This window comes from Mchenga conophoros, linkage group LG16 (assembly GCF_057382185.1).
Source record: "Mchenga conophoros isolate Kocher_MC1m ecotype Shallow Benthic linkage group LG16, M_conophoros_male_GT1.1, whole genome shotgun sequence".
NCBI classification, from domain to species: domain Eukaryota; kingdom Metazoa; phylum Chordata; class Actinopteri; order Cichliformes; family Cichlidae; genus Mchenga; species Mchenga conophoros.
The window spans coordinates 25,684,950-25,704,568 of record NC_140541.1 but is presented as its reverse complement, the minus strand read 5'-3'; the positions used below and the strand labels follow the sequence as shown (position 1 = coordinate 25,704,568).

Here is a 19,619-nt window from a genome sequence, read left to right as displayed (position 1 = left end):
TTTATTAGTAATTTGTACATATACTACCCAAATCTCACCTGTGTGTTCTACAGCGCCACCCTCTTTAGTTTTATGCATGACTCCTAGTGATGTAAATTTTGCCATCACTGGGTAAAGTGAGGTTTTGTGTCTGACAGTTGTGTGTGTCCATGTTGCTCTACATTGAAATGGACCATCTACTTATGTGTCCTTCAGGAGAAACTATTTGTACACAACTGTCCGTGCTTGTGCCCAGAAGCTAGTATAATCTTGGCCCCTCTCTGTCAAAGCTTCTGAGTTGCGTAGGTTTGCCAAATATTTTAACAATAATCTCTTTACTGGGTGAACCCGCAGCAACAAGTATGCTATCCACTATGAGTTCAAGATGACTTAAATCTTTAGTGTTACTGATTCTGCATCATTGATAAGAAGTCTGTGGAGAGCTTAAGGGCGATTACTGCAGTATGTAAGGCTATGCACCTACAAGCAGCACACTGGCTGACAATGCACAAAAGTGCTTAGGCAAGCAGACTGTTTAACACTTCATAGAGTTGATAAATTGCTTGAACCACGCTGCATAATTGTTCTCAGTGAAAGTGTCATACTTTAAAGGTATGATATTGATTAAAAGTGATATTTCCTTTTTTCCCAACTTTTTTTTTTTGGACTAAGTTGATTAGATTAACAGTGTGTTTTTGGTTGCAGGTTTGAGGTGCTGTGTTTCCTCATGCTCTGCTACAACTCTGCTGTGGTCTACATGCCCCTTTCTTCCTATCAGTCAGTCTGTAGGATGAGCTCACGGTAAGAAAAACAAAAACGCGTGTACCTTCTTTTGTTTTGCATTTTCTCCACCCAAGTGATAACCAGCCTCTGCAATGACACATTTTTTGTATTACCTGCTTTCCAGAAATTAGGATTAAAACACCTCATAGGCCGTGTAACCATATCTCAGTACAGACTGCCATCTTTGCAGGAGGATTTGATAAATGCAGTTTTATTTGAAATGAGTTGAACTGACTGTGCTTTTGGCCAATCAAAAACCTTACTGCTGGATACCTGTCTCCATCTGTCTATTTTGGAAACACTGAGACGCCCTAAGGAGAAAGGATCAATGTGGAATTCACAATATTCCACCGCAGCATGTAGACGATTCAGGATATGAATCGCTGCCTACTGTGACCGATCAGACAGACAACGCCTGAAGCAAGCTCAGTCTAGTCTAGACAGATGGCAAACTGTGACTGTGAAGACTTCAGAGCACGAGAACAGCACTCACTCTTTCAGTTTAGCCTCACAGTAAAGACGTGAGCGCCCTGCTGGCTGACCTTGCCTAACCTTCTATGAGTCTCAAGAAGTTAAGATTTTGTTCCCCTCGCTCAGTGTTTGATGTGTTTCCTCAGGAAGTGTCTGATGTTTCCTTTAGTTGTTCTTCCCATTTAGCCTCATCTTATCTGATGTGTGCTTTCCACAGAGGTTAAAGGGATGTTGTTTAACCAGTAAAAATCTCTATTCACAGGTTGTGTGTATGCGGCTTCCCGCGGCAACAGCAGAAGCTTTGGAGGGAACCTTGCAACCGAGTGCTGTTGGACCCTGAGTTCATGGTGCAGATGCTGACTGCAGTGTATCATGCCATGTACGTGTCTTTAAAGCAGGAAAAGTGTTTCGGTTTTTGCTTATTTCATTATATTATGATTTTTTGGCAGTTCCACGGCTGCAGAAACAAGTTTCATGCATCATCACTTGTTATATATGCAATATACACATGCTGTTGTTATAAAGGAACATTATCACTTATTTTCAGCTCTATTTTTAGTCTTGAGCTGGCTTTAGAGCTTTTTAGCTACCCGCTACAGCCAGAATCGGTTTTGGTTGACTTTCATGAAGGATCAATGCATCAGGTCCAGTTTGGGGTCCAGTTTCTTGCCCAAAGGCATTTCTTTATGCTGACTGGAGGAGTCTGGGATCAAACTACTAACCCTCTGACTAGTAAACAAACCCATATGTCTGTTGACCTTTTCCAACAAAAAACACTCGACTTCTGATTAGTAGCTGACCCGATCTACCTCCAGAGCTGCAACCACCTTACTGCTCTGAGAGCAGTCTGAAGCTGCACAGGCCAGAGCGAATGGTGTAAATGAAGCTGAAAAGAGATTCTGTATTTATTGTGGCTGTAGCCAGCTGCTCGTTGTGGGCAACACAACATAATGTTGTTTTTGCCACTGGAACATTGCTAATGAGGGTCTTCTTGATTCTAGTTTGCCATGAGCTGCTGCAGAAATTCTCCTCACAGCATATGCTAGTGCACCACCAAGGGCAGAAGCTACCCACTGTAGAGAGCGATTACATCAGCAGCGCATTGTGGAAGCAGGTGATTTCATCCCCTACGAGGACAGTCATTGCAAAGCTGATTATAGCTCCTCGATGACAGCAAGTCCTCAGATATGGATATCCTGATACGATGGTGACTGGAATCACTACTGTTGCAGTAGTGGTGTAGCAGAGCGGTTGGGAGAGGATGAGCATGCATTCTGCCTCATCACCTCCATGAGGATGCAGAGCAGAAATCAGTAGGTTGGAGCAGGCGATGCACAAAAAAAAGGAGAAAAAAAAGGGCTGTGTGTGAGTGTGAGTTTAGATGACAGAAAATAATGGCCTTTTTAGTAATCCCTACCATAGGTCACCTCAGTGCTCACTCACGTGAAGGCCAGATGAACATGAATCCAAGCTTCACACTTGGCACTAGCTGAGGACAGTCTGGGATTTAGGTTAATATGGCCGCTAATGCCGAGAGAGGAAGCAAAATGCGCTGGGATATCAGAACATCACAAACAGAAACAGCGTTCACTTGTGCTGTTCAGATTGGAAATTTATTCTACTGTAGAGTAATTTTCAGCCTCGTGAACATCAGAGTCTGTTTTACCTGCCCATTCATCCCATTTCTTTTGATCTTAAGACTAAAAGGAAGCCCAGAACATTTGTCCCCGCTCGCATGACTGTTGCATTTGCAGGACCACATCAAAGAGTTCAGCCATTCACTTCCTGGTGTTTTTGCAATTTTAATTTATTATTTCCATAGTACTTTTTTTTCATGGTCATCAGTCCAGGTAGTATCTTGCAGTATCTTGCTCTGCAAAGATAATATTCAGTATTTATTGGACATTTTCAAGTTAAATACATGTTTATCAGTCTTTGCTGATTTTCAATTGGAATTTTATAATATGTTTCCATATCCTGCATTTACACAATTTTACACAAATTAGCAGCCATTAATGTGCCAGTATTCTATTTAGTAACTGTGAAAACCATTTATGTGTGACATAAAGTTTGCTTTTCTAAATGCTTTATATTTTATTTCACTGCGAGGAAAAAAATTCAGCCTATTTTCTTGCATTTCAACAGCGTGACAAAGAGTATAATCCCTCTGTTTAGATACGTGCCCAAGTTATCCACCACGCCCTCGCTGTAGCTGCAGGCATTACTAAATAACTAATAATAGATTAGAGGATATGATTCAGACGTCAAGGCACCTTGTGAGACATTCCAGATAGGCTCGCAGCATGACATTGTTAAATGCCTGTGTGTGTGTGTGTGTGTGTGTGTGTGTGTGTGTGTGTGTGTGTGTGTGTGTGTGTGTGTGTGTGTGTCTTTTGTGATTTGCAGATACAATGGAGAGTGGGAGATGGGGCGAGAAGCTCTGGAGGACATTCTGTACCGAGCCCAGCTGGAGCTTTACTCCCAGCCTCTCCTGGTAAGACCTGCAGCACAGCAGTAAACTCCCACCTGTCTATAATTAAATCCCGAGACAAAATAAAAACCATGAAGTAAAATAATGGCTTTGATCTGCCTTTTTTTTTTTTTTTTTTTTTTTTTTTTTTTTTTGTCCTCAAATTCGAACCATAACCAGGCATTAAATCTTGTTATACCTCCTGGCTTTGCTCCTTTAATTGTTTATTGATCTGCACCTGTGCATGTGTCGACTTCAGCTGGGGAACGCCATGAAAAACTCGCTGCCGGAAAGCGCTCCCGACGCACCGCGGGGCCGCAAGGTGCTGCAGGTGGAGGTGACTCCCACCATCAGGCGTATATCAATCTCGGCCATCACCACCGCCTCGATACGACGCCACCGCTGGAAGAGAGAGGGTGAGACTTAAAATCTGCCATCTTGGCTGCAGCACACAGGAACGCGAGCCAGGCCGCAGTGCAGGAAGTAAATCTGGACGCAGAGTAGATTACTTTTTTTTTTCCCGCCCTTTCATCAACCTCATGAATTATCCGTAGCACTTGAGGATAGTTTGAAGAAGAAAGTTAAGCAAGTGCATGGTTATGATTTAAACTGTAATCTTACAGGTTATTACTTTTTTCCCTGATCTATAAAAGCCCGCAAGAAGGAGCTATTTGGTGAGAAAATGACTTCTCTGGTGTTTTTTTTCCCCCCTTTCCAGTGAGAAGAAAACCTGTTTCCTCTGTACTTCAGTTACACCATTAGCATCATCTAAATAGTGTTTCATGTCAGTTATTGTATGCAACTGTGGTCATATAGTCTGTGTTTGCAGTGTTTGTGCCACTCACTGCTCCTTATTGCTCTTTTTTTCCTTTTCTTTTCTCTGTTTTTGCTTGTCCTGTCTATTACGTGCTTTGTTTCACTGGTTACGATGAAGAGCGAAATGGTGCCTGTAGTTTCTACTGTCTCCATTTTACCAAGTATTTATGGGGTAGTTCCTATTTTTTCCATATCTTGTGGATATGAATTTAGAGACAGTAGTTAGGCCTGCTCTGGCTATGATGAGGCCCGAATTGATTGAAGCTTGCTGCTACTAAAGCGACACATTTCCTCATCTGTGTTGTTGACTCCCAGATTGTTTTGACTACTCAACCGATGCAGAGTTGAGCCTCATCGTCAATCCTAGCCTCGCCCAGCACCAACACCGCCACCGCACCCACTGGGATCCCACGGCTAAAGAGGAAAGAGGAGGGCGGCAACACAGCCACCACAGCAGCAGCAGCAGCAGCATCATTCCCCCCATCACTCTCGAGGGTAGGGGACGGGGGCGGACGCTCAGAGCAGGGCGGGTCTCAGGAGGAGGTGCCCCCTTCGATCTGTATCATCCCAACCCTCCTCCTACTACCCCTTCTCGGCTTGAGGCGGTTAACTCTGCCCTTTCCATTGTGGCTGCCTCTTCACTTCCCCAGAGTATACTAACTCATCCAGTCTTATAAGACGCTCAGCCAACAACCCCTCTAATGCAAAACCTTTGCTATGTTTTTGCCTCATTTAAGAGTGGAAGAGTCGCCTATTCTGGGTTTGAAGGAAGTGTGGTTGGCTAGTGGCCGTTCTGCATGGGCCTGTCGTCATGTCATGTTCTCTCTTTCTTCCCCTCATCATGCCTTCAACGTTAAACTTCCACCCTTGTCACTCACTGAGCATGTTTAGTGTCCAGCTTGACCTTCTACTCTGCGCTTTCCAAACTCTCCCTGTTTGATAATTGGGTTTATTGATTTATATTTTCTACAGCTTTGACAGGGAATATGTATCAGTTTTACAAAACGGGCTCAGAGTATCCGGCATCTTCTTTCTGAACTCGCCCCTTGAGGTGTTTGATAGCATCAAGTTTTGGGTCTGTGAGGCCAGCAGCACCCATCTGCTGCTACCACCCTTCCCTGCAGAAAGAGAACCTCCGATTTGTTTGTGGTGTTTTCTTTTTCTTTCTTTTTTTATTAGTCCAGCACCTTTACTCTGTCCTAAGTTTGTGTTCCGTTATGTTGCATTTCTTTTCACCAGCTCAGTGAGTGAAAACAAGCACTGCATGCACACGCTACAGCAAGCTTCAGTGATTTCTGCTCAAACAAGAAACGTCGGATCTTTTAGCTTATCAGAAAAAAAGGCCAAGTTATAAATTGAATGCCGTCAGTCTACTATTTCGAGCGGGGATTGTAGGCCCATTTTGCATCCTTTAAATGTGTGTCCATTTCCATTCATAAACGTTTAGAAATCTTGAAACGTCAGACGCATTTCCTGGCTTGTGGTCAGTGTATGTCTGAGTGCCATCTCGTCTTCTTCCAGTGAGTTTTCATTGAACGCCGCTCTGAAAGAATCCTTTATCATGATTTTGTTAGATAGAAATCTGCCACATATTAAAGAGAAACATGGGATTATTTCAAAAGCAGTCAGTTAGTTGCGATTCTCTTGCAGGAAGTCGAAACCTGTTTGTTTGCCTCTCCATTGCATTGAAATTGAAAGTTGCTTGTGCCTTTGCATGTTTAAACTTCTTATAGCATATTCTTTGCACCGCAACCATTTTTCTTTTTTGTTTTGAGTTCCTTAGAGGAAATTATTCATTCAGCTCAGATCACTTCAAAGTAAAAGTATAAAATGTGCTATTTTAATATTGCTAAATCTGAGGTGGGGGCAGTTTTAAAAACTCTGAACTGATGATGTCAGATTTTTAAAAGAGCCCGACTGATGCAGGAGCTTTAGTTTATTTCGAAACTTTGTGGTTTTAAAAACAATCTGAAAATTAATTTAAATATCAGTCTTTATTAGAAATCTTTAATGTCTGTCCTCTTTAGTTCTAAAGCGATCCTATCTCATACGTTCTGCGTTGTAACCAGAACATATGAGAATGAGCCGCTGAAGATCATCAAAGACTCTTAAGGAAGAATTCCTTATGTGTATTTATTGATATGTATGGACTCTGTTTATGGTAGGAAAACAGGTCCTTTTTCAAATATACACTGCTGTAGTCAAAATTCATCAAACACGCAGGTATGTAAAAACACAGTTACCCATAATGCCTTCTACTGGACAAATCTTCCATTAGTGACGATCATTATATAGTTAAAGTTTACTTCTTTTGTATGTTGGTTTATATTTTACATAATACAAACTCTGATGCTTATGTGCAGTGAGCTTAACTTCTGCAGATGAAATTCGCCTACGGATTGAAAAGTGCTGTTTTAGCTTGTAACACCAAATTTCTGTTATGCAAAGCACAAAGTTCATCCTCATTAATAATGTGACCAACGATTTAACTTTTAAACATAAACAAAGCATTGAACTTTACAGGGAAAATATGGATAGTTTGTATGCTAAGTAGCACTTCCTCCCTTTATTTTTGTTTTGAATTGCAAAGCTAACACTGACCCTCTCAGCTATATTGCGGGTTATGTGTATTTTCTTTTTTCTGCAGAAGCAATGATTTTTGCAGGTTTACTTTAAAATGCTGCTCCTCAGATTGACCTTGAATGCACCATGAAGAGTTTTTAAAATGCTCCCCACTTAAAAACTGAAATACAAAATATGGTTATTTCAGATATTTCCGGCTAAATTTCACAGCGCATTGAAATGACTGGGAACCGGCAGGAAGTATATAAATCTGTTGCATGAGCAGACATAAGCAAAGTGTAGTCAAAAGGCTAAAACATGGAAAAACCACTGGCTGCAGCCTTGTTGGTAAAGATCACCAATACCACTCTTCATTTGGGGGGACTGGGTTGGCCTGTGGTGGTTTGCAGACTGGCTCATTAAGCCTCGCGGGCTGTCAGCTCTAACTGGAAGGCTATTGATCTGGCGAGGTGTTTGGACTCGCATCAGCGCTTTCCACAGATTGGCAGGCACATCTCGGCCGGCCAACCACGTGACCGCTGGGCCAGTGCTGCAGGAGAGACGAGGGATGGGGCAGGAGAGCATGTGTCTTCTCCTCATGTTATGTGCATGTCAGTCCAGACCTTTTTCTTCTCAGTTTTCTGCATTCCTTTTTCTGGTGCTGTCTGTGGTTTCCCTGTCATCCGGGTCTGCTTGTCCCAACGATGCATGACAGAGAGAGACAGCTGATCATCTCTCTTCTTTTAACAGCCTTTACCCTGCATACTGTATGTCAATAACTTGCTTTTTTTCTAACACTTTATCATCTTTTTTCCTTTTCAGCTTTCAAAGTGAGGATACAAATGGATTAAAAATGTTTTAATCTTTAGGTCTTTATCCAAATATCGTGCCTATTAGGCTATAGATTATTGACGATTGCATATTGTGATTAAAAAAAACTCAGCTCTTTGAGCCAGGGTATTGAACTCTCACTTTGCCCAAACAAACAGCTGGTCAGATTTCAGTCAATCTGTGTTACATCAGAGGATCAGAGCTCAGGGTCATTATGCAGTCTATTGAACTGAACCTCTGTTTGGTGCTTAATGACTGAGATAATGAAGAAGCACAGTCTGTCGAGCGTAAAGTGTTGCACTTTTAGAAGGGGAACTAATTAAGTCTGCTAATTTGTTTTGGAGTATTTCTAATCATCTAATCATAGTCATTATTACTGCTAAAATTTTTACAAGCCATTTGACAACACTGTAAATAAAAATTAGAAGACACGGCTTTGTGTTAACGAGCCAGAGCAGCAACTTCTGTGACATGTGGACGAGATTATAGATTATGAAACTTTGCAGTTATGACGTGTTTGGAAGGTTTTATAAAATGAGAGTAAAAGTTTTGCTCAGTCAGGTCATACTCAGCTCAGCATTTTGTGATTTCACTCACATTTCTCTTTGCTTTTGTTTTGCTTCTGTCTATGTTCATTCATCGTCACATTCAGACGCTGATGGCATGAGCGGCGGGGAGGACTCCTTCAATATCAACGACCCAGACGAGGGTTTCTCCTCTGGGGCGTCGAACAGCAGCCAGCCCAGCGGCACCAAACTTGGCGGCAGCGTGGGGCCCAGGGGTGGCAGCCTGAACAGCAGCACGAGCAGCATCAAGAAAGCCATTACTGCGCGACTGTCTCGGGACAAGGAGCGAGAGCGGGAGAAGGAGCGGGAGAAAGAGCGGGAGACAGACAAACAGGTGGAGTTGTCTGCGGATCTTCAGGCCGCCACGAGGAGGCATCAACAGAGGCAGCAGTCGCCTCCAGCGAGCATCAACTTGGACGCCATCCAGCTGAGCCCCATAAAGAAGCACCTGAGCTTCCCCGCGGGCCCCATGCTAGTGAGGACTGGCAGCACCTCCTCCAGCAAGTCCTTTGACTGCACGAATTTCAACCTGAACGGAGGCGATGGCGAGGAACACGAGGAGGCAGGAGGCTCTGAGAGGGAAGGGCTTCTAGCTGGGGGTTCTCACCGGCACTCCACCATCAGTTTGCAGGAGGAACACCTGCTCAGGCCGGAGGAGGCTCAGGCCCTGCTGTCTCCTGGAGCACCTCTTACCAAGCAGTCACGCTCCCCCAGCTTCAACATGCAGATCATATCACAGGTCTAACGTCCAGTGCAGGGAATGGCGCGCACACTCACACGCACGAATACCTACATAACACACACAGATTCATGCAGTTTCTCTCCGCGACTCTCTACAGCTCGACTATGACGTCTTTCTACCTGTGCGTCTGTCTGTGTATGTGTGTGTGTGTGTCTAAGAAATTGAAACACATTTGAGATCTCCAGAGCTGTGTTTCCACCCCGTTAAACATCCATTAAAATTTGTAATTGAGACCTGCTGTCGTCGTGGGTGGATGAAGTCACTGACAGCACAACGTGAAAAGTAGTGAATCGTGACCGGCTGCTCCTGCTGTAACTACGGTCGAGTGTAAGAGTCCAGCGTGTCACTGCGTCCTCCTCTCTGCCAAGCTGAGCATTCCACATAGAAACTCTCCTCAAAGGGAGGCTGTGACGAGAGGAGATCTGCAAGGATTTCAGGCTAGCTGTAGGTCATCCGTGACATTTCAGATTATTACGTTTTCCAGACTGAATCAGTCAAAAATGAATCAGCAATAACACTTACCGTCGCTCATTTGGAGAAGAGTGGGGGACTTGGTTGGTCTGTCTCTTCATTCCTTCTCCTTCATTCCCGGGGCTCACGTGCAATCGTTCTTGCTGATTATCTTCCTTGTTAATTGCTGTTTTTTGGGGTTTTTTGTTTTAATTCGACAGAGAGTTTTATGAATAACAGATCTTTAAATGTTTTAAATCAGAGTCCAAAGAAGGGTTTTCTTTTGTGTGTGTGTGTGTGTGTGTGTGTGTGTGTGTGTGTGTGTGTGTGTGTGTGTGTGTGTGTGTGTCAGTCAGTAGTTTGTCAGGCCCAAGTGATTCTTTAGGGTTAAGGCCATGACCTGTTTTTTGTCACAGAAACAATTCTCATTTCATCTGTAAAATCTAACAAATAGGATTGTTGTAAAACCAAACTGGAAGGGTGTCGAGGCTTTGTCCTTCCCCGAGATTTTAAATGGTTAAATCTAGAGAAATAAATACTGTGCAGCTATGGGAAGACTTTTGTCTTGCGGTTTGGTTTAAAATCTGAATCTCGATGAATAACTGCATTGGACCGTGCACACTTTTGCTGACTGTATGTTAAATTTGCGGTTCAAACTGCTCAATGGATCCTTCCGTCTAAGAGCACTCGTTAGTGAGCGTTTAGGTCTGTGTTAAAGCTTGTGTGTTGGCGTCATGTCTGAGCCGGTGAAGTGCTGCCCTCTGGAGGTGTATAGCAGTCACTGCTGACCGCCTGTTTTTGTGCTCTGATTGGATGCTTATAAAACATTTTGTTCTACCTCATTGTGTGTTCACCTGCCACTCAGACACGTGTCTCCCAATCAGAATGCAGAATGGTTCAAAATCAGACTGATGACCAATTGGGAGGATTGCAAATGGTTTCACACTGCAGCTGTGACGACGCTGTAAAGATTTGTGCGCATTCGTGTGACAAGTGTGGCTGAATATCCTGGCCTTGCATTTCAGTTGAGTACCATCATGTGCAGTTTTTACCTGCAAAACAAAAACCATCAGACTTTTCTTCTTTTTTTTCCTGTCATATATCAATCAGTCTCATTTGGGTTATTATTTTAAGTCCCTAAAATGCCCTGCTTTGATTTTTATTTTTATTTTTTGGAAGTGCAATTTCAATCACATACATGGAGTTAGATCTCTGCTGTGAAACGGCTGCATCTGCGCGCAGTGCTCGCTGGCCTTCTGTAGTACCCCCTGTCTGGGCTGAGGGATTTGAGCACGGCGTGCTTGTCTGCATGTTTAGTGCCCTGCGAAGCGCCGGCTGTTTCATTGGTATGAAATGCCCGGTGAGCCAAACCCGAGTTTTGTCCTCGTCTTTGCCAGATGTGCCGATACGCATCCTCTCCTTAAGGACTTTCGGTTTCCCCTCCTTTGGATGTCTTAAATTTAAAAATGCCTTCTTTTTTTTTCTCCTGTCTGCTGTTCTTATTTTAAAATAAAATTTAAAAAAAAAAGGGATCTCTAGACACATGGTTCAACGTGCCCTTAGATGCAGCTTCACCTTTATTTGCCATTTAAAAAAAAAAAAAAAAAAAAAAAAATATCATCACTTAGTATAGCTGTTCACATATAAAAGCAGTATATGAAGCGTCTGTGTACTGTAGTAGTCAGCGGTTGTACTGCATTTCCATGTTTTGCTCAAGTGCTTGTTTAAAAAGAGAATGAATGATTAATATATATACATATGCATATATATATATATTTATAAAAGTCAGTTCAGTGTGCAGTGAAAATCCCACACGCTCGTGCTCCTGTGCTTGAAACCCTCACAGCTGCTGCTCCTGGTCCTGAGTGAGTCCTGTGTGTGCTTTAGCCTTACACATTTCAGGCCAAAAAGCCTCAGTCGTCAGCTCTTTGGCCTCACATCATCTTCCTCCTCCTCCTGAACTGGACTGGACTGTGGAGGATGAAGAAGAGAGGAGAGTAGCTACAGTTCACACTCTCACCTGGTCCACTGTCTGCTGTCATCGTGCTGTGTGGCTCTCGGCGAGCTGTGTTTTCCCATTTACTGTATTTTGCTGTGAGTCGAGTGGCACCTTTTGGCTGTTGTTTGTTTTTGTTTTGTTTTTTAAACTGTTAACGTGTTCTTGTCATTCACACGACTCCCCCTCACCTGAGGGGTACCAGCAGCCACTTTGGTGCTGCACGCTGCCACAGAGTGACAAATGTCCGAGAGTGTGTGTGTGGGAGTGTGTGCGTACGCAGTGTTATTTGCATGTGATCAGGGTGGGAAATGAACGTTAAAGTTTGACTGTGGTTGGAAATTTTAGCTGCCATAGATAAGCTTATAAATCCTTAAGTCTATTTGAATTTCAATAAAGGAAAAAATATATTTTATTTAAATAAAGTTCATTTCCTGTCCTGCATGTGACAACTGTGGGCTTTGTTTTCATACAGTAGAATGCACTTTAATCCATCCACCTCTCTCAAGATAGTAATCGAAATGACATCCATTTATGTGCAAATACACTCAATGCAGGGTTTTAGTCTCTTAAAGTAGCATTGTGTTGGATGTGACATCCAACACAATACTATTTTTTTTTTTTTTTTGTTAAAGTCAAAGGGTACAGCTATTTATTATATTTTTTTCTTTTTAAAACCAAAAAAAATATATATATATATAGATATATAGATATATATAAAATGGGGTCTGGAAGGTCTCAGGAGATTATCAGAAAGCCACATTTAAAAAAAAAAAAAAATGGCAGCACTAAAATTTCTGTTCTTGACATCAGAATTGATTCTATGCAACATTTCCCCCACCCTCTCCTTTTTATTTTTTTATTTTGGTGGACGGGCTTTCGCCGATCCTCGTCGGGTGGGAGGGGCCACATGCATTTAAGATGATTTTTAAAGGTGCAAGACCTCAACAGTGTCGCCATTCAAAGATTCTGTTTATACACCCTGCGTGGTGCTACAGAGCAAACGACTTCTCTTACATGGGTGAATTAAGAGGACCATGGACACCTGGACTCTGAGTGCATGTTGAGCCCTTCTGTCAGTTTGCTGCTCTGTGGCTCAAAGACGCCAGTCGGTGTATTAAATAGATTAGCAATTATGAATGCTTCAAGGGAAGCTGCTGGATGATGTGATTACACTGTACTAATGATGTTATATAAATGGAGAAAGACTTATTTTAAATCTTGTAAATAAATGTACAAAGGTGAAGCAAGATGAATATAAAAAAAATGAACATAAGTCTGAAATGTAGAGAAATTAATGTATATTGTTGAATAAATATTGTGCTGTAAGGGATCTGAGTGTGTGTGAGTGCTTTAGTACACTCATCATTACACATCACATGACTACTTCCAGTTTTAGTACCCAGTTTGGTTTCACTATATAACTGCAAAAGTCTCAAGTCACCTGTCATTTCTTTACATTTCATTTAAATGAGCCAGACTTTATTGTAAGTGGGGGTTTTTAAGTGGTCTTGAGCAAGAGAAGTCTTTATTTAAATTTAAAAGACTATCCTTTATTATAATATCTGTATACAATACAGAGCATTGTATCAAAAAATGCAAAAATAAATATTTTAAATACATCAGAATAACCCATTGTCTACAATATAAAAACTTAGTCGTCTGAATTCAGTCAGCTAATTTTGTGAACTGACTGTGTTAGCTTATTTGCTGTTAGCTAATGGTTCCACTGAGTCAGAACAGCTTTGCTGGCAGGGAAAACGGAAATTGGAAAGAAAATTAGAACAGCTACTGTGAAACAAGCAACGCTGGTAACAGTCAATAGTGCTGAATGCAGAGCGACCTTATGGCCGGTGTCTCTGGGCTTTTTGAGTCTTCAATCCTGCCTGATCACATTTTTAAAGAAGGGAACTGGGCGGACCGCCATATTTGACGGAAATTACGTCACTAATGTTAATCTTCACTCCGGTTTTTCGTAATGGATTTGGCTCAGTTGTCACAGCAGAGAAGTAATTCTCACCACTCTTAATGCAGTTCTGAAAACAGTTGAGGCATTTTTCATATCACAGACTCGCCTCTGCAAAAGACAATCAAATCCTTTCTCACATTTGTCAGAACATGAATAGTCAGTCAAGCACTTCAACTTTGTGATGAATGAATAAAGACTTTTCATCACTCATTAAAGACTGAGTCATCAAAACTGATGAAATGGAGACAAGCTAAATAATACTCATTAAAATATATGCATAGGAAAACAAACAGAAAATCTATACAATCTAAGAACATAGCACAAACTACTGCATAGTCCTGTAAATTCATGCTTCATATGTTCAGCAACCGCTTTATTAGGTACACCTGTTCCTGTACTGAGTCTCCTGCACAGCCATCTTCAGGGTTTACAGGGATGAAATGAGAAAATATCCAGTGAGCAAGCGTTCTCTGGGTGAAAATCCTGGTTATGTCAGAGGGAAATGGCCAGATGGCTTCAAGCTGATAGAAAGGTAACAAAAAAAACATTTATACAAACAAGCTACGCAGAAGAGCATATCTGAAAGCACAACTCATTTGACCTGGAAACAGATGGTCTACAGCAACTTCTTCAGTCTGTGACTTCTGACACTGAAGAAGTCACTTGGGTGAGTGGCAAAACTTTTCTCCCACTGAAAACACTACATCCAGAAGAACAGAATTAACTTTTTGGGATTTCCTTACCTGGATGATTGAGCATGCATCAACACAAATGGTGGACAGTCCCAGATATGTAACCCCTAGTGAATTGTTTCTTAACAGGGTTGTTGACCCACTATTGATCATGTGCCTTGACATCTGCACCAAGGTGTGAAAAAAGGCGTGGGTCATTATCAACAGAGGTTTTGGGTGACACCATTGTGAGACCTTGCCTCACCCTATTATGTGACCCATTGAGATCACCTGAAGGAAGATGTGAGTGGAGGTTGAGATCCCTTCCCAGGCACTTCAACCCCAAAAAGAAATTGAGAATATAAATTCTATGTACAATTCTAATGGTGTAACCAGGGCATTTTTGAGAAAAGAGCTAACGCTTTTACATTTAAGTTGCGGAGAGTCCTGCTGAAGTTCTGCAGAGCTCCGGGGGCCTAAGGGTACATCTTTCGCCATCTTACAATGCTGTGATTGCAGCCATTCCCCAACTTTTTGTGAATGGTACTCATGGCCATTGATCAGTGGGTTTTGGTCAGTGGTTGTTGATCAATGGTCATAAGAATTTGCATAATTAAGATTAAGAAACTGACCTCCCAGCCCATTGTTCCCTCCCTCAGTCATTATGCAAATGTACTGTTTATAAGATTGGGGAAACAGTCAGCTGAGACTGAAGAAGTCACTTGGATGAGTGACGAAACGTTTCACCCACAAAACGCTACGTCCAGATGAACAGAATCAACTTTTGGAGATAGTTTTTAAATTATTTATTAAGTTCTGTTTAAGAGTTATTGTAATATGACATGTTGTTGATTTATTTATTTTTTAATTTAGTCTCTTAAATCGATTTTCTATCTTGTTTATGAACAAATACTTTTCAAAAATAAATGCAAAATTAACGGGCTTTAGTCATGAAGTCAAAAACTGTGCGCTTCTTCCAATGCAAACGCTCTCACGACTTTGCGCATGACCGTTAGAAACATATGACCTTCAAATGGCCGAAGACATAAACAGCAGCAGACATGGCTAAGTTAATATGGCCCTTATCATTTTAAATATTTAGATAATAGTAGGGCAAGGAGCTAGGTTTTTGTTGTCTGTGGAAGCTTGTTTCCGTCTCTGTAATATCATAATAATAATACAAAACAATAATAATAAAAAGGGTGGGTTATCTTGACTTAAGAACTCGAAATTTCAAGTTTGCTTTTTTTGAGATAATTTTGATTTTATTGACTGCAGTTTTGACAGCAAGTTTTACCGGGCCGGAAATTCCCGTCCATAGTTGTCTGGTCAATTTAGCTAGCTAACTAGCTACTCTTCAGAAACTCTTCAGGTAAACTGACACGTACTCATACACGAAATTCTCGTCAAGGTGAGGTGGCCGCACAGCTTCCAGTATTAGTTACTGACTTCTTCATAGACAGAACTGTTTATTCCCACATTGACTGAGAGAGAGGTGTTCCAGCTAACTGAATGTCAGTTCATTGCCCCCGCTTAATTCTGTTTTGGCTCTCATATCTGTCACCGTCAGTCAACTGGACTCTTCTCAGTGTTATAATTTAAACCGCATTTTATTCATTTATTTATTTGTAAATAAATTTGTAAATTTATCTGTAAATACGAAGACCTTGAGCCAGGACCGTGTCATTTAATTCAGCTCCTGAGTCTTGCTAGACCAGTTTCTGAGTGTGGTGCAGTTTACCCTCCTCTTCACTAGGGGGCTCTACAAGACGTATATTTATTATGAGTCGATCTGTAAAACACCTTATTCATCCCAGGTTTCACTCCGCTTCATTGAGTAAAGTCTAAAGACTTTATAAATGGATAAATAAATTGCGTGTATTTATAATTAGCGTGTATGTAGTGGAAGTATTTGTGATATTTGTGTTGGTCTTTCTATTGGATCAAAGCGTGTCACGTGTCCAGGAAGCCGCAATAACGTTTGCGTTATAAATGCTCGCAAGTTAAATTTACCGCAACACAAACCCAGCGATATAAGATGTGTGAGGGAACATGGTTGCTCTTGTTTGTGTGATAATTCAATACAAAATATCAGCAGTTCAGCTTCCAAACCATGAGTCAGAGAGACGGCGCTGGGAACCAGGCCGTTTCCTCCGAGCCGAATGCGACATCGCTTCTCGGCCTTTTGGCTAAGATCAAGTGTAGTATCTGTTCTTATCAGTTTAATATCTGATACGTCCCCTACCCGGGGACCATATATTAAATTGATTTTTGGAACAGGGAGATGGAATAGGGGCTTGCTCCGTCCACTCCACGCATCGACTTGGTATTGCAGTACTTCCAAGAACGGTGCACCCACCCCTTATTATGTTTAAAGTTAATATGATGGCTACGACTGCGTTTTCAGGGTACTTAGTTCAAAGCTGAAATTAATTTTGGATTATTTGCAGTGAATAAATAATGTACCCTTTTTGATCCCATTGTGTGGAAATTTTTCAAAACAAAACAGTGTATGCACAACTGATGTCAGTAAATTTTGAAAGTCTGGTTTATTTTGATGTGAGAAACGTGGAGAAAGAACACTTTTTTCCACTTATGAGTGTGATTGTTCTAAGAAAACCAAATTATGGCACAGAAAAATGGCCAAAGCGTGAACTTTACTGTAGAAATAACAAAAAAATAAATTTTAAATTAGTTACATTATTTGAAAAAGTTCTAATGAAAATACAACCGTGTTCACAGCTCAGAGTTAAAGCCGGCACTTGCCTCTGTTTTCCAGTAGAGACTGACAGCTCTCCTAACTGAAGTGTAAACAGCGCATTCTGTTCTTCATCCACAGAGGACTCATACTGAAATAGGTTAATAGGTTTAACTCTTCTTTTTGCTATCTTGGTAAAAATTTGGTTAATGCTCTGCACAGCACTGAGCGTGATAAAGCTCACAGTGTAGTTATCCCCCTGTCGACCACCAGAGACCAATAAACATCAAGAAGCACAAGATAGTCTCTTGCTGTTAAAGACCAAGTTGTCTGATTACAATATATTCCTGGTATTCATGCTTTAAAGGAAACATTTGCCTTTGAGTCCAGAGTCTTATCATTTCCAAAGTAGTACAGCTAAGCAGCAGTAGTTGTTTCCGTTCTTATTAACTCTGATATTTCCTACTTGTTGCCTGGCAAAAACAATAAGCAGAAACAAAAATACAGAGAAAACATCAACAATCAGACGGCCCTCTATGAGCAGCCACTTGGCGAGAGTGGAAAAGAAAATCTCCCTTTAACAGGGAGAAACCTTCTAATGGGTGAGTCTGGGTTTCTTTGCCTAGGCTGCTGCCTTTGTGACCTGGCATAATACAGGGAGTGCAGCATTATTAGGCAAGTTGTATTTTTGAGGAATAATTTTATTATTGAACAACAACCATGTTCTCAATGAACCCAAAAAACTCATTAATATCAAAGCTGAATGTTTTTGGAAGTAGTTTTTAGTTTGTTTTTAGTTTTAGCTATTTTAGGGGGATATCTGTGTGTGCAGGTGACTATTACTGTGCATAATTATTAGGCAACTTAACAAAAAACAAATATATACCCATTTCAATTATTTATTTTTACCAGTGACACCAATATAACATCTCCACATTCACAAATATACATTTCTGACATTCAAAAACTAAACAAAAACAAATCAGCGACCAATATAGCCACCTTTCTTTGCAAGGACACTCAAAAGCCTGCCATCCATGGATTCTGTCAGTGTTTTGATCTGTTCACCATCAACATTGCGTGCAGCAGCAACCACAGCCTCCCAGACACTGTTCAGAGAGGTGTACTGTTTTCCCTCCTTGTAAATCTCACATTTGATGATGGACCACAGGTTCTCAATGGGGTTCAGATCAGGTGAACAAGGTGGCCATGTCATTAGTTTTTCTTCTTTTATACCCTTTCTTGGCAGCCACGCTGTGGAGTACTTGGACGTGTGTGATGGAGCATTGTCCTGCATGAAAATCATGTTTTTCTTGAAGGATGCAGACTTCTTCCTGTACCACTGCTTGAAAAAGGTGTCTTCCAGAAACTGGCAGTAGGACTGGGAGTTGAGCTTGACTCCATCCTCAACCCGAAAAGGCCCCACAAGCTCATCTTTGATGATACCAGCCCAAACCAGTACTCCACCTCCACCTTGCTGACGTCTGAGTGGGACTGGAGCTCTCTGCCCTTTACCAATCCAGCCACGGGCCCATCCATCTGGCCCATCAAGACTCACTCTCATTTCATCAGTCCATAAAACCTTAGAAAAACCAGTCTTGAGATATTTCTTGGCCCAGTCTTGACGTTTCAGCTTGTGTCTTGTTCAGTGGTGGTCGTCTTTCAGCCTTTCTTACCTTGGCCATGTCTCTGAGTATTGCACACCTTGTGCTTTTGGGCACTCCAGTGATGTTGCAGCTCTGAAATATGGCCAAACTGGTGGCAAGTGGCATCTTGGCAGCTGCACGCTTGACTTTTCTCAGTTCATGGGCAGTTATTTTGCGCCTTGGTTTTTCCACACGCTTCTTGCGACCCTGTTGACTATTTTGAATGAAACGCTTGATTGTTCGATGATCACGCTTCAGAAGCTTTGCAATTTTGAGACTGCTGCATCCCTCTGCAAGATATCTCACTATTTTTGACTTTTCTGAGCCTGTCAAGTCCTTCTTTTGACCCGTTTTGCCAAAGGAAAGGACGTTGCCTAATAATTATGCACACCTGATATAGGGTGTTGATGTCATTAGACCACACCCCTTCTCATTACAGAGATGCACATCACCTAATATGCTTAATTGGTAGTAGGCTTTCGAGCCTATACAGCTTGGAGTAAGACAACATGCATGAAGAGGATGATGTGGACAAAATACTCATTTGCCTAATAATTCTGCACTCCCTGTAATCATGAATTGACATTAAAACAAAGCCAATGAATTGAACTGAGGAGGCCTTAGTTTGTACTGGGGAAAATAATAGCGGTGAGAGATGCCAAATGCCGGTACCGGGAACGTGTGGAGTCCCGCTTCCAACATGGCGACACACGGAGTATGTGGCACGGACTACGCACCATTACGGACTACAAAGCCAGGGACACTGCGCCGATCAACGCCGACTCTGCATTCACCAACGAACTGAATCAGTTCTACGCCCGTTTCGAGGTTAGCCAGGCGGCTAATGCTATCTACCGCCTGACTACCGAGGACAGTGACGTCATCAGCGAGAGACCGGTGACCAGCATCGCGGAGCATGACGTCCGAGCGGCATTGAGGAGAGTGAACACAAGGAAAGCGGCGGGGCCA

General features: G+C 41.9%; 1 protein-coding gene and 1 non-coding gene across 4 annotated transcripts in view; both read left to right on the top strand.

Moving 5' to 3' along the window:
* Positions 1–12,999, top strand: part of LOC146556921 (hyccin 2) — a 52,373-nt gene extending 39,374 nt beyond the window's left edge. For 2 of the 3 annotated variants that reach the window (XM_085250234.1, XM_085250235.1), the window contains exons 8-13: positions 685–780; positions 1,496–1,612; positions 3,640–3,727; positions 3,963–4,119; positions 4,835–5,014; positions 8,565–12,999. In XM_085250234.1, the coding sequence (XP_085106360.1) occupies positions 685–780; positions 1,496–1,612; positions 3,640–3,727; positions 3,963–4,119; positions 4,835–5,014; positions 8,565–9,223 (1,297 nt within the window). In that variant the 3' untranslated portion in view covers positions 9,224–12,999. The remainder of the gene's footprint in view (positions 1–684; positions 781–1,495; positions 1,613–3,639; positions 3,728–3,962; positions 4,120–4,834; positions 5,015–8,564) is intronic. The other variant, XM_085250236.1, reaches the window with a different exon arrangement.
* Positions 13,000–16,475: 3,476 nt separating this feature from the next.
* LOC146556920 (U2 spliceosomal RNA) lies at positions 16,476–16,666 on the top strand. The gene has a single exon (XR_014889089.1). It is a non-coding gene; the product is annotated as a U2 spliceosomal RNA (small nuclear RNA).
* The last annotated feature ends 2,953 nt before the right edge of the window (positions 16,667–19,619 follow it).